The sequence below is a fragment of the Pistacia vera genome, unplaced genomic scaffold, assembly GCF_008641045.1.
Source record: "Pistacia vera cultivar Batoury unplaced genomic scaffold, PisVer_v2 Contig347, whole genome shotgun sequence".
Taxonomy (NCBI): domain Eukaryota; kingdom Viridiplantae; phylum Streptophyta; class Magnoliopsida; order Sapindales; family Anacardiaceae; genus Pistacia; species Pistacia vera.
In genome coordinates this window covers 2077237-2092531 of record NW_022196165.1, presented here as the reverse complement: position 1 = coordinate 2092531, position 15295 = coordinate 2077237, and the positions used below count along the sequence as shown (strand labels likewise).

The 15295-nt window shown below is 34.0% G+C and overlaps 1 protein-coding gene across 1 annotated transcript; it reads right to left on the bottom strand.

Annotated features, from left to right (window-relative positions):
• Positions 1-4101: 4101 nt before the first annotated feature.
• LOC116139160 (ethylene-responsive transcription factor ERF024) lies at positions 4102-4734 on the bottom strand. Its single transcript, XM_031424828.1, has one exon. The coding sequence runs from the start codon at positions 4732-4734 to the stop codon at positions 4102-4104; it is 633 nt and encodes a 210-aa protein (XP_031280688.1).
• Between the last annotated feature and the right edge of the window lie 10561 nt (positions 4735-15295).

The following is a 15295-nucleotide window of genomic DNA, read 5'->3' as shown; positions in this document are numbered from 1 at the left end:
ATTGAAGGGTAAGTGTATTAACAGGAAAAACATCAAGTTGACATTACATTACAGAAGACTCAGTTGCTCAATTCTATGTTGATGATTGAAAGAGTTGTAAAATTATGAGCTCCTTTTGTTTTATTATTTGATTACACGTACATGATAATATCCAAGTGGCTTTTCCACTTACTGTACATCAATAAAACTTTGCATAGAGATCAATCGGTTCAGCAGGATATAAATTAAGTACTTCATAACTACGGCTAATAATAATAATTATAATAGATAGCAATACAATGAACCCTAGAAGAACTGCATAAATCGTGAAGCATGTATAAAACACTTAAAAAAAAAAAATGTATTTATTGAATAAATCGTGAAGTATGTATAAAGCACTTAATTTAAAAAATTTGTTGGTTGAACATATTTCTTGTGAGCTAAGCTTAAGGTCTACAATGAATTTGTAATGCTGTTTGTACATCTTTTATAAGCTAAGTTCAAGACATAGACCAGTAAATGATCACTGATGTTAAGTTAATATATATACTTAAGGGTTACCATCACAAAGGCAAATTTGTAAAAGGATCAGTAATAATATACTAAAGAAAATATAATCCAATTAGTGCATAATAGGAACCTTAATTAATTACACTAATTAGAAGTCGCTGCTCACAAGTGTTTATTATCATTACAAAACAAACTTGTGAGTGATGGGTAGTTAATTAATGCAAAGACAATTAAGGTAGAATAAATTTTAAACTATCCAGTTGTGTCATGGCTGTAACAATCTAGTTTTCTTGACAGGAGTAAAGGGGCATTAAACAGGCACTGAACAAGATAGGGAAGAGCTCATGTCATCCGTAGGAATGAACAGAAACAAGCATAAGCACTGTCAATAAAGGTTATAATTAAGCTTTTTCGTGGTGCTTAAATCATTGCTTTACATAATTATTACTTCTATTGACTCTGCCCATTAATCAATGGAATGCCTGCTGCCCATCAATTTAACTAGTATCAATTAAATTGCTCATACATCTCCAGGTGATTTGCTCACATGTAATTGCAATTTACTCAAACCATATTATTCTCTTTCGCTTGTCTAGTCAGGGGAACATAGCACCCTATCGTACACAACAATGACTATTCAACTTGGCAGGAAAAGTCTTCGCAACCTCCCAGTTATTCTAAACCGTTAACAATATGGAAATAAGTTTTATTTAATTCTAAAACCGAATTAAACTAAGGATATAAATTATCAAAATAATAATTGTGTTATCTCTATCTAAATTAGTGTAATCTAAATAGATTTGAGTTAGTGTTCAATTTAATTGTTTAGTTTAAATATTACCAATCTAACCAGAATTAGAAATTGACCCCTATATAAAGCTTTGTATTGAAGAAAATGATGTGACGACATGTGTTGTTGGATGAGTATTGTTGATTTGTTATGTTATATTATTGATTTTCTTACATTAATTTGTAGTATTACAAATCGAATTTGAATTTCAAATTATACAACCTCGACAAGTAACAAGTTTATAGTATAATTTGAGAATGGTTCAAGGTATTTCAAATATATGGTAGATTTTTTTCTAATTTTAATAATAAAGTTGGATCATTACCAAAGTTAGGGTTTTCATAGCTTTTTCTTAATTGGATGAGGACCATTTAAATATTAGTAGAACAATAAGACAGGAGCAAGATTAAGTCAAACTTTAATGACATAAATCATTAAAGTTCGTATTGACTCTATGTTATGTTTTCTTATCTATTGATTCGTGTGCTTAGATAAATGTCTAAATTTTAGTATTTTACTTCGTAAATTTTCCTAAAAATTCTATTTATAGCACTGTTTTCTTTAGAAATTCGCATATTGTAAGACTTTAGCCATTTAAGAAATCATGGTAGCTACTTTAAAATTTCCATTTTTGATTTTTCGTTTGAAAAAAAAAAAAAAAAATCATTATATTTCTAATAAAATCCAAGAACAAATACAGTTTTTTGACTTTTTTTTTTTCCGTATATTTATACAAAGAAAAATCAGATAGAAGAAAAACTTGAGATGAACATGGGAGCTAATTTGTCTAATCCAGAATATAAAAAGCATATGAACTTTCCTATCAGACCTTTGATTGCTATTATTACTACCTTTCAAACTATTCAAAATGTGTATCATGTTTTGCATTCGACTCGTTTGTGCATACCACTTGATTTCTCATCTCTTCTCCTACTCCCACTTATCCAATAATTTCTTATACATCATCATTGTAACACCACATAATGAAAAGTTTAACTTTAAAACTAAACCTATAAAACATATTTTATGAGGAATTATATTGTTTGTGTCCTTGTCTAAAGTATAACGGCATATTAATATAAGTTATGTAGACATCTTGATTTGCTCTTTTATTACCAACTTAGAAATTATTGTAAATCATTTTCTAGATCAAAAAAGTTTCTTCTCATGACCTCTGTCTTTACTCAAAATTTCTCAATGACATGTGTATTAATATAAATATAAATATAAAAATATATATTCATAAACCTTTATTTAATTACCACTTTTATCTTTATTGATCGTCAATTTCTACCATATTATGCATTTATTTTAAAAATTCACTAATCACAGTTTTTTTTTTTTTAGCAAACAAACATGTAGATGATATCATTCTTTCCAATAAAAACTTTTAATAAAAGAGAAGGAAATTGATAAATAATAAATAATATATTATTATAGGACAAGATACAAAACATTATTATTATTATTATTATTATTATTATTATTATTATTATTGCTGCAAATAGTGGATGCACTTGGCCGCTAGAGATAATAAATATTAAATATTATAAATACGATTGCATGAGCAGGAGACAGCCATCGAATGAAGGTAAAATATCAAAATCGATCTCGACATTCCACAGTGGATATACCTAATACGAGAGTGACACGTGGAGATAGACCAATTGATTGAGAATAACATGTCAACATAGGGTAAGGTGGGCCTTATGCTTATGTGGAGCATAATGACCATGTTTATAACTTCCTTCATTCCAGTTCATGTAATATATTTTTGTGGCTGTTTATGACTCTTAAGTGATATATAAATTATGGTTGTTAATTATATGGTTAGAGGAAGGTTGTCAAAACCCTTAATCACTTCAACGTCATAATGATTCTAATTGACTAAATCTCCAATTTGCCCTGCTTTTTTCTTCACCAAACCATGGATGTTATCTTAGTTTGCTTATTGCTTAGCTTTGAAAAATCTCTAGGGAAGTACTGAAACTGAACTCTGATTTAAAGATTTGAGCATCCAGGCAAATCTATTTTCCTCTCCTTTCAATTATAAGAGCTATTGCTTAACTTGAAGTACTGATCATGCGATTTTAGGGTTTCTTTAGCGCTTTATATAACGGTTCTATTCATCCAGGAACACAAAAAAGAGAGGAAAGAAAGAGATGGAGTTGAATTCTCTGGCTGTTTGTAAATTAATTTGGTGTTGATAGATGAATGATGCGATTCAAGTAATATCCAGAAAGTTCTTCATATGGTGACAAATATCACATCTTCCAGTTGGTAGTGGCGACTTCGGTTGGTTGTAGTTAATGGCCATAATCAACCACTTCAAGCTTACAATATATCCATGCAATTTATTTATATTTATGACATAATCAAATGAGAAATTTGTTAGCTATATATGAGCATAGATATAGAATTTAATGCTAGTACAAATTAAAATTTCTGATAAAACAACTCATATAAAGTTGAAAATTATATTATTTATATAGTTTCTAAGAGTTGCACATTGTACAACACTTGAAGCATTGCTATTAGAGCAAGGTGCGACAACAGCAATTAAACCCAAAACGTAGAAACTCCTGTACAAACAACAAAAAGAGAAGAAAGCCACAGATACACGCAATACATTAATTTTACCCTACTCTTTCATTTAAAGTTTTCATATATATATATATAGATATAGATATAGATATAGATATAGATATTATGATTTATTAGAGTTTTTTTCTCTTTTTTCTTTTTTTTTTTTTTTTTTTAGTTTTTTTGTTCTTTAGTGGAGAAAATAGTGTTATTATAGATATTAATTATTTAAGGAAATATTAAGGGAATTTCCAAAGGTTGTGATCTTCTCCAGCATTATCGGCATCATCATCATCATCATCATCCCCACCAATGTCCAAACGAGGAGGGCTAAGAAGCATCCCTTGAGCCATGTTCACAAGAACATTTGGATAATCAAAGATCAAATCCTCATCCACAAATTCATGTTGTATCATTTCTCTCTCTGTCTCCGACTCTATCACATTAGTTTTAGTACTCTCCTCACTCTCAATCCCAAATAAAGCATCCTTTGCCGCCCCTAAAGCAGCCGCCGCTGAGGCTGAAGCCGCCTGTATATCGCGTGGAGAGGTCGAGGCAGGCACCGGCAGAGAACCCGCCGAGTTTGGGAAGTTAAGCTCAGCCTCCTGGCCTTTTAGGGCAAGTGCCGCCACATCATAAGCAATTGCAGCCATTTCAGGAGTGGCAAATGTCCCTAACCAAATCCTATTGGGCTTTCTCGGCTCTCGAATTTCGGAAACCCATTTGCCACTGCTCCGGCGCCTTACTCCACGATAAGTTGGGTGACGACCGGGAGCAGTCGTGGCAATTGCACCAGTAGTAGTTGAAGCATTGCTGCGACTGCTGCTGCTGCTGCTAGGGCTAGTACTTTTGTTGGACTTTGAGTAATGCATGGTGTTTTGAGGAATATTAAGATTAATGGCGGGAAGATGATGGGTTTGAAGGGGAAGCTTGGAGAAGCCATTTATGGAGGAAGGATTAATTTGGCTGCAGAGAGAAGAATAAGCAAAGTTAAAAGTGGTAAAGTGCAAACCAGTTGTCTATGAACTGCGGTGTGTGGAGGGTTGGGGTGTAAGCCAGCTTGGTGTTGGACATCTGGGTTGGACTGCGTTTTTGCAGCAAAATAAAACTGCCCATCTTAACGTCAAGAATAGTGATATTTTGGGGCATTATGCAGTACTTAATATCTAAATTAGATTTGATTATGATGATCATAAACGACAACATATAGAATGTAAGAGAAAATTTGAGATGTTGGAAAGGTGACTGTGTGCTAAGGTTTTGCTTCTCTACAACATATATATTAATTCATTGCAATCAATTATAAAATCATTATTTCCCGTACGCAGCATCTCTATGTGCAAGTCATTTTTAATTAGCTTAATTATCAAGTTGTCAAAAATAACCATTCACTAGCTCTACTTCACTCTCTCAATAAGAGTAATATATGTGCAGACGTGCCGTTGCTGATTATAAATTAACATATTGCACTTCAATAAGATTATGGATCAACGTTGCTAGCTATACATTCGAAGAGAAACTCATCAATCAGTGTAATTAATTGGTCTGAAATTAACATCAATTTCCGAGTAAAACGGGACAGAAGAATGACCAATCAAATTTTGTTTGGGCGACCATGTCTTTAAGGATGGCGTAGAATCAAAACAAGCATGTTCGAGCAACAAACATGTAGTATAAGATTATATCTAAGGTCGTGATCATTTGGTAAATTAGCATTTCTATGCATGTGTTACTTTTGAGAGTAAATTTCGCTTTATTTATGCTTAAAAAAGGAGAAAGTACTCGTTAACCTTTTTCATTGTATTGACAGCATATTCAGTTTTCCCACAAATAAACTCACTTTAAGTAGAAAACACTACAGAATAACTCAATACTTTCTCCTACAATATAAAACTGAAACACAACTAGTTAAGAAATTAATTTAGATATTGAAAAGCCTAGCATTAGTGTATTGAATTTATAATTACAAACTATTGAAAGCAGTTTGCGGCAAAGCTGCTCTTCAGAAAAGATTACAATTTTTTTTTTTTTTTCCTTTCTTATTCCAAAATATCTATATCTATTTTATCAAAACATTATAATAAAATATATATCAACTATTTGAAAGCACCATAGTATCATATGGAGTAATACTAGGGTACCGGTTAACTAGAAATTATACCCCTTGGATCATGTTCCAAGAATAATGGTCAACCCGTGGAACATAATCAAATGGTAGCTAACCCTAAGCAATGTTATTTGGGAGTAACATAACAGTTGCCTGTAATATGATTTGTTCCCTCTCATAAATATATGTGCATATCAGAGTATGAAACGTTTTTATTTTGTTGCATGTGTCGTCACTACCAAGTGATATTGTATGTTGAGAGAAACGTATAAAGAACAAAAATGCGAATATATATGAGACCATAGGGTTGTTGATATGACAGAGTGGTGCAAGATTAAATGTTAGAAGTTTACTATATTATGAACCAAGCAAGGGTTTTATGGTAGATATAAATTATGAATTACCCTGCCTTAAGCTGAACTAAAGAACTTGGAGTATGCCCTAAACTTGCTATTACTTCTCCTTGAGAAGTCACCATCCTGTACCTACTCACTCAGCTCAGAGCACGTCAAATTCAAATTCAAACTGCGGCATTATGTATGATGGGATTTAAGCACATAGTTTCTGGTCTGTATATGATCGCTCTCTTGACAAATTCTATCTAGAGAAAGCTAAGTCACCAACCTGCTAGTGACCAACTTCTAGTAACCAATTAAAAACACCCTAATTTTTACTATTATATAATAAATAAATGCGAATTCTTGCAATAAACAATTGCTTGGAGCCTTTTATCCTTTCTTATTTGGGGAAAACGGAAGAAAAACAAATCCCAACTTTTAAAAGCCTTGCCGCTTACATACAATCAACTTTAATCAGCCGCTTACATACAATTAACTAATTTCCATGGTTGAAAGATCGTTCAGCTCAGGGTCGTATGGTCGTTATTGTTGTTGTTGTTGTTGATTTTTTTTTTTTTTTTTCTGATTAGACACTAATATAATATTGTTCTGTACATATAATGGCTAAGAAAGTTTCTGTAAGTAAATTAATTTTATTAATGCAATTGATGCAGTAATTAGTGTCGACAAGCTTGCTAAATAAAAATCTATCTGCGCCGAATTCTTCAAGGTAGAAATTGATAGAGACATAATGAACAAAGAGTGGATAATGTTAATTAAGTGGGAGATCTTAAAGGTGTTGATCTGTAAAGTGTTTTAAGCAAAAGATTTTTGATAGTGAAACAGAACCCGACTGCTACAAAGCAATACTGTAACCGTGTTGCTGAGAGAGGGCTCAGAGGGGGATGTTGCCGCGTGAGAGAAATTAACACATAATCCCGCGTGTTCCTTTAATCAGAGGTAACGCTGCAATTAGCCGTTCTTTGCACATCACGATTTCTCACAAGTGGTGACGATTAACGGGTGATTAGTTCTTAAGGAGTAAAGAAAAGAAGGAAGGATTGAGACGCAACCCAACTCATGGTCCTGGAAACAGCTTCAAAAACCAACTTGGCAACTTGAAACCAATTGATTTAGGTATTGTAAACAACACTACTTCTGCCTCTAATTTGATTTGTCAATAACACAAGAAAAGGATTATAATATAACTAATTGAATTATAATTTATAACCTTCTGCCTCATTGTCCTTTCTCTAGAGTTCTTGCACAAATCAACGAAAATCGGCTGAAAAGTACGATTCTGCCTTTTCCAAAGTTCTTTTCCGGATTCAAACTACACAACGCACACAAAATTATCGGATTCAAGCTTGGTAGATTTGAAGAAGGAAAAAACTACTCCAAGTCACTTTTTAAAAAAACAAAGGAAGAGTGAAATATGTTAGTTTATATTGAGGCCAAAATTGAGAAAATGACTTCAAGTGGTTAATAAGGTATAGGGAATGGGGAGTTGGTTACTTTTGTATAGTCCCCAATTTATGGTCAAATTAACTAATATCTCGAAATTATAAAATGAATTTCTAGTCACTTTTCCATTAAAATCTAGTAGTTTTGAAAGAAAAACTAAAATGCAATTATTTGATTTGAATCCTAATAACAGCTTTTAAATTAATAGATTGCAATAAATTGATTCACTATATACCTTAGTATCCTATTTGATAATAATAAAAAGATTCAATTTAGTAAGGGATTAAAATTTTCATCTAATCCAATTAAAAATTGCTCCCATTAACCCACTTAATCTCATAATTCTCATTCAAACCAATCAAATTTAAATTAATGATTTCAGTCACTTCGATTGAATTCATTTTGTGTTTTCAAAAGCAAAAATGTAATTACGTCAGTGTTCAGGTTGCCTTCTATAAATTAATTTAACAACTAACCCTCATATCTTTTTTTAAATCTAATTTAGTTTGTTATGAGTGGAGATATCTATATTCATAAAAATACTCTACGCACTCATTTTTTCAAAGTATACATACAATTAAATTTTTAAGTATAAATACCATCAATTCTCATCAATTTTTTTCATTCAATTAGCATTAATCAATTGAGTTTTTTGTTTTTTCAAATTATGCAGATATTGACCCAATAAATTACTTTTGAAATCTATTCCAAAATTTAGAAGTCATATTTTATATAGTTTCCATAATTTCAAAAATATCACAAACAATAAAATAACTCTATCACTACTATTGACCAACAAATTTTCTCATATAATATCATTTATTACATACTAAAAACAAAAACTACATTTATCTACCATTTTAGATTTCCATGCTAACAAAGTCATAATTGACAAGGGAAAAGAGTGTAGAATAAGGCAACTTATAAAGAGTAAAGATGAACAAGAATAGAACATTAAGATAAATAGTACAATCGGATAGCAAAGTAAAAAATCGTTGCCCGTCGGTATACTGCTGGACACAGTGTAAATTAAATAATTGTTGGTTGAAAGCAGATGGGTCGTTTGACTACGAATCAACGTGATAATTGTTCGATGTGTCAATTATTCACCGCATATAAACAAGAAAAGTAGATTATATGATTTAAGTTGGTTGAAGTTGAATTTAAACAAGTTCATGTCATAATCGTATCAAACCATGTGATTTGCTTAGTAGATTGGTCTTTTTTATATTTGAGTCATACAATTCATAAGCCTCAATAGTGATATTTTGATACATATGGCCGTTGCCTGGTTACAAACCAACCTATTTATGAATGGGTTTATTATATAAGTATAAAATTAAAATATTCAAGAATTAAAATCTTAATTTTTTTATATTTAATCTCTACACAAATTCAAGTTTATAGAGATAGAGATAACACTAACAATACTTTAATAAAACTAAACATGCTTAGTTTAATTCCTAACATGGGTTTAAATTAAAGTTTAAATTTAAATTAATTATTATTTTAGAAAAAATATATTAATAAATTTAAATTTGATCTTATAATTTTATGAACTATAAATGTTTGATCTACTCTTATTTATCATATAGATCGATGATGATTAAAATAAATCAATTTAACGAAAGTAGTATTATTTCTATAATGTTATAGCTAGGGATGGGCACGGCTGACTCGGGGCCTCCTAGGGGATTCCCTGGGCTCAGGGATGAGGGGGGATCCTGGACCTGGCCCAAAGGGATGAGTTGACCACCTGGTCCCACCTCGATCAACAGGGTCAGCGCGGTCAAATTTTTTTAATACATTTTTTTTTCTTGATAATTTACGTAGAGACTAATGACAAAACATATTATGATTAGACATATTAAGTTATATCTGTAAGGAATCGATATACCCAACATAGCAGAAATATAAAAATTAAACGACAAATTGATTCCCTTAATGCCCAAAATCAGAGTACAGATTGTAACGTTTATATGTCAAAAAAAAATTTTGGTAGTAATATGAATGATCAAAGTAAAGATTAGAGTTCATATGCACATTTGGAGGCTCCTTCAAACTTGTCTCTGAATAGGATTCGCTACCGATTCAAAATAGAATCGAACCAGCGGTAATCCACACAAAGATAACCCGAAGAGCTAAAGAGAGATTTGCTAGATTCTCTTTAGCTTCAAGAATCAAATTGAATAAAAGAAAACTTTGATTCAATAAACCAAGGGTGGTGTGAGAGTAGAGATAAAATGGGAGAGAGGGTTGCCTTCTTTCAATGACTGAATAATCACACAAATGAAAATTGATTTTTTTTCTCTCAATACACATGCATCTATATAGTGCATGTGTAAAACCCTATTCCTATGAAGAATAGGCTTGGGCTCCAACACAAACTAGCCCTTATGTCCAAACACTCCCAATTTGTATTTTATTTTAATTATTATTATTCTAATTAAAATCAGTTAATATATTTATAAAATGTTAATAATAACAATAATTCATTTAAATATATGCGTACATATATTTAAATATAATCTCACTTATTTAATTTTAACATCAAATTAAATATAGGCAACAACCTCAATAAATTTAATTGCACTGTGAGATTACCAAAATACTTTTTGGCTCTAAAAGATGAAAACGCCACTTGCAGAAACTGATTCTTAAATTATCTTCTATGTGTGTGACCGGTAGGCTCCTCATCATACTGGCAGTGAGTAGTATCGCGATTAACATCAATTAATCGTCTCACTACACATAGACCAAGATTGGCCCCCTACCAAGGCATCATGACCACTCGATAGATTTGGATTTAGCGAAATTGCTACCTAGCAACGATATGGCTACCGTGCAATCAAATCCTTTCATCATCTGTTATCTCATTTACTCTTGATATGTTTGTATTCAGTTACTGGGCCAATGACCAGAATAATAAATTGGATTGAACAACAACTCAATCTCAATGTGGCCACAGTTTTAGTGTTATTGCCATTTACAGAATTGTGCTGTGAGATAACTTCTCCCGTACCCATGAGTGATGAATCCTCTGTCGATCCACCATAGTCTTGATACACTTCTCGATGCAGCCAATCACTACCGTATTGATAGCTCTGAATAGAACTGCGTAGGGCTAGTGTCAGACTACACCAATCGGTGCACAAGGCGCTTCAGAGATCTCAAGTCTAAGGATCACATGCACCACCATTCTTTAGAGGATTTATTCCATAGACACTAGGGTTATCATCTATATGGAATCCTCTGGTGGGTCAGTCTAGTGAACTTGCTTACAACAAGCACCTATATGTTGCACCAGGTTGTTAGCAAACAATCTTGGCAAGTGAGATCAGTCACTACCTTTTGACAGAGTTGTTCAATACTATGATAGTCTTACCGCATTATCTGTGCCCTTGGTCAGAATAATATTGGGGCTACGGACATTTCTAGAATGGCCACCATATGTGCTCATAAGGTTCTCACTACCAAGATTTGAAACACTTGATACCCTCGTCACGGTTCTACCATTCTAAGGACATATCTCAATACTTATAGATATGATTTATGTAATATAGAATAAATTGCCTTTTATTAATCAATGAACATTATTACAAAGAGTCAATTCTACAATAATTGATTGGCTCTAGGGCACCTACTTTAACAATCTCCTGTTTACACTATAGCCAATCATTCATGTATTTAATACCAAATGACCTTAAGTGTTGTTCAAGCCTCTGTTGCGACAGAGGTTTTGTCAGTGGATCGGCAAGATTATCATTAGTATGCACTTTATTGATCTGCGCATCTTTCCTCTCAACCATTTCTCTGATGAGATGAAATCATCTGAGTATGTGTCTGGACTTCTAGTGAGATCGTGGCTCCTTAGCTTGAGCTATTGCTTCATTGTTGTCACAATAGACATCTATTGGATCAACAATCATGGAGACCACACCAAGTTCCGTGATGAACTTCTTAATCCAGACTACCTCCTTGGCCGTATCGGATAATACAATATACTCAGCCTCCATTGTAGAATCTGCTACAGTGCTTTGCTTGGAGCTCTTCTAGCTCACTGCACCCCCATTAAGACAAAATACAAACCCGAATTGCGAATGATAATCATCTTTGTCCGTTTGGAAACTAGCATCATTGTATCCTCTTATAGTGAGCTCACCTTCCCCTCCATAAACCAAGAACATGTCTTTAGTCCTCTTCAGGTACTTAAGAATGTTCTTGATAGCCATCCAATGATGCTTACTTGGATCCGATTGATATCTACTACTAGTGCTTAATGCACATAAGACATCAATTTAAGTACACAGCATGGTATACATGATAGATCCAATTGCCAAGGCATATGGGATCCTCTTTATCCTATCTCTCTCATCCGATGTTTTAGAACACATATCCTTAGAGAGATAGACACCATGTGACATTGGAAGAAACCCTTTCTTGGATTCTTCCATACTGAATCTCTTTAGTACTTTGTCAACGTATGTACTTTGACTTAAGCCAAGCAACCTACATGATCTATCACGATAGATCTTTATCCCGAGGATGTAGGCTGCTTCTCCTAAGTCCTTCATGGAAAAGCACCTGGATAACCAAGTCTTCATCGACTACAAGTTTGGTATATCATTCCCGATCAGAAGTATGTCATCGACATACAACACTAGGAATGCCACTGCACTCCCACTCACCTTCTTGTAAACACAAGGCTCATCTTCTTTGTTGATGAAATTGAATTATTTTATGGCTTCATCGAAATGAATTTTCCAGTCTTTGAAGCTTGCTTGAGTCCATAAATGGACCACTGCAACTTGCATATCTTGTTAGCTTGCCCATCAAGAACGAAACCATCGGGTTGTGTCATATACATATCCTCTTTAAGGTTTCCGTTCAAAAAAGCTGTTTTGACATCCATTTGCCAAATCTCATAGTCATGATATGCAACAATCGCAAGCAAAATTCGGATGGACTTAATCATGGCAATTGGCAAAAAGGTTTCTTCATAGTCAATACCATGAATTTATTTTGAAACATTTGGCAACCAGTCATGCCTTATATGTATGCATCTTGCCATCCATGTCATTCTTCTTCTTGAAGACCCATTTACACCCTATGGGTTTTACCCCTTTAGGTGGATCCACCAGAGACCACACTTGGTTCTGGTACATGGAGTCAATCTCAAATTTCATGGCTTCTAGCCATTTAACGAAATTTGGATCCAATATAGCATCTTCGTAGGTTCTGGATTCATTGTTTTGGTAGACCAGTACGTCACCATGTTGAGTCACAAGATAACTGTATCTCTCAGGTTCATGACATCTACGTAGCTCCAGTGCTACCTGAGGTTTGTTCACTTTGATCCACAAATTATGGAGTAACCTCCTCACGATGTTCAACCACCTCCTATGGCACATCTTCTCGTCCTTTGTCTAATGTATCTTATGGTACTAGAACTTCATCGAGTTCTACTTTTCTCCCACTAGAACTTCTTAGAAAAAATTGCTTTTCTAGGAAGACACCAATACAAGCGACAACAATTCTACGCTCTTCTGGGTGGTAGAAATACTATCATTTAGTCTCCTTAGGATATCCTACAAATATACATTTGCAGGATTTCGGGCCCAGCTTGTTCAAAGTCAATTTCTTGATATAAGCTTCACAACCCAAAATTCTTAGATAAGACAAGTTGACCTTTCGCCCACTCTATAGTTCGTATGGAGTCTTATCTACAGACTTTGACGGCACATGATTTAGTACGCGAGTCATAGTCTCTAGGGCATAACCCCATAATGATGTAGGTAGATCACTAAAACTCATCATAGACCCAGCCATATCAAGTAAGGTCCTATTCCTCCTTTCAGACACTCCATTATGTTGGGGTGTGTACGGAGGAGTGAATTGTGATACTATCCCACATTCCTTCAGGTATTCAAAAAACCCTGAGCTTAAGTATTCACCTCATCAATCTGATTGAAGAATTTTAATACTTTTGCCCAACATATTATGTACTTCATTTCTGAATTTTTTGAATTTATCAAAGGCTTCAGATTTATGTCTCATAAGGTAGACATAACCATATCTACTAAAATCATCAGTAAATGTAATGAAGTATGAATATCCACCTCTGGCTTCAACTGTTAGTGGACCACATACATCACTATGGATGATGCCTAATAGTTCAGTAGCCCTTTCACTTTGTCTTATGAAAAGAGACTTGGTCATCTTGCCTAAAAAGCGTGATTCGCATACCTCAAATGACTGGAAGTCAAAAGGGTCCAAAATTCCATCCCTTTGAAGTTTTGCAATGCGAGTCTGGTTAACATGACCCAATATACAATGCTAGAGGTATGTCTGGTTTCGATCACTATGTTTAGCTCTCTTGGTTTCAACATTGAGAATATCCTTATTGTTTAAATCAAGAACATATAACTCGTTATATAACCTTGCAATTCCAAATAGAATACCATTCAAAATAAAGGACAACAATCCATTAGAAATCTCAAAATGATACCCTATATTATCCAAATCGGATATTGAAATAACATTTCTGGAAATAGAAGGTACGTAATAATAGTTATGAAGTTCCAACAACAAGCCCAAAGGCAAAGATAAACAGTAAGTTCCTACAGCTAATGCAGCCGCAATTTCTCAATTTCCAACTTGTAGGTCCGCTTCTCCCTTGGCGAGCAATCTACTGTGCCTTAGTCCCTACACATCAGTGCAAATGTGAGTACCACATCCTGTGTCAATGACCCAAGATGTTGAAGAAGAGAAGTTAATCTCAATCATGAACATACCTGAAGTCGAAGCCTTTAACTTCTTCTTGCTTGCGAGGAAAGCCTTGTAGTGCTTTCTTTAGTGGCCAGGCTTGCCACAATAGAAACGAATTACTTTCGCCTTCTTAACGCCACTCTTAGGCTTAAGAGCATCCTATCTTTTGGGCTTATGCTTGGGTTTGGCCTTGGCCTTTCCCTTGCCTTTACTCTTTTCTTTACTGGCGGCAACCAGTAAAATAGGCTTGGACCTTTTCATGTCATGCTCTGCAATCCTTAGCATATTTAGAAGCTTTGACAAGGATTTCACCATTGTGTTCATGTTGAAGTTCATTATGAACGGTGCAAAAAAATCAGGTAAGGATTGCAAAATTAAATCCACTTGTAATTCTACATCCAACCCAAAACCCAAAGTCTCAAGCCTCTCCATGTGCTCTATCATTTTGAGCACATGAGGGCCAACTTTGTCTCCCTCAGTCATGCGGCTCTTAAACAGCTCACTTGACACCTTGCACCTCTCAAGTCAAGCATTTCCTTCGAAAAGTTCCTCAAGGTGCAGAATAATGGCAGCAGTGTCCATACTCTCCTGCTACTTTTGAGGTTCAGGTGTCATCGATGCTAACATAAGGCATTGAACGCCATCAGCATCATCAAGGAACTTTTGATAAGTATCCTTTACATCTTGAGTGGCATCAGGACCAGACTCATCTATGTATGGCTTATCAAGGATATACAATTTCTTTTTGGACTTCAG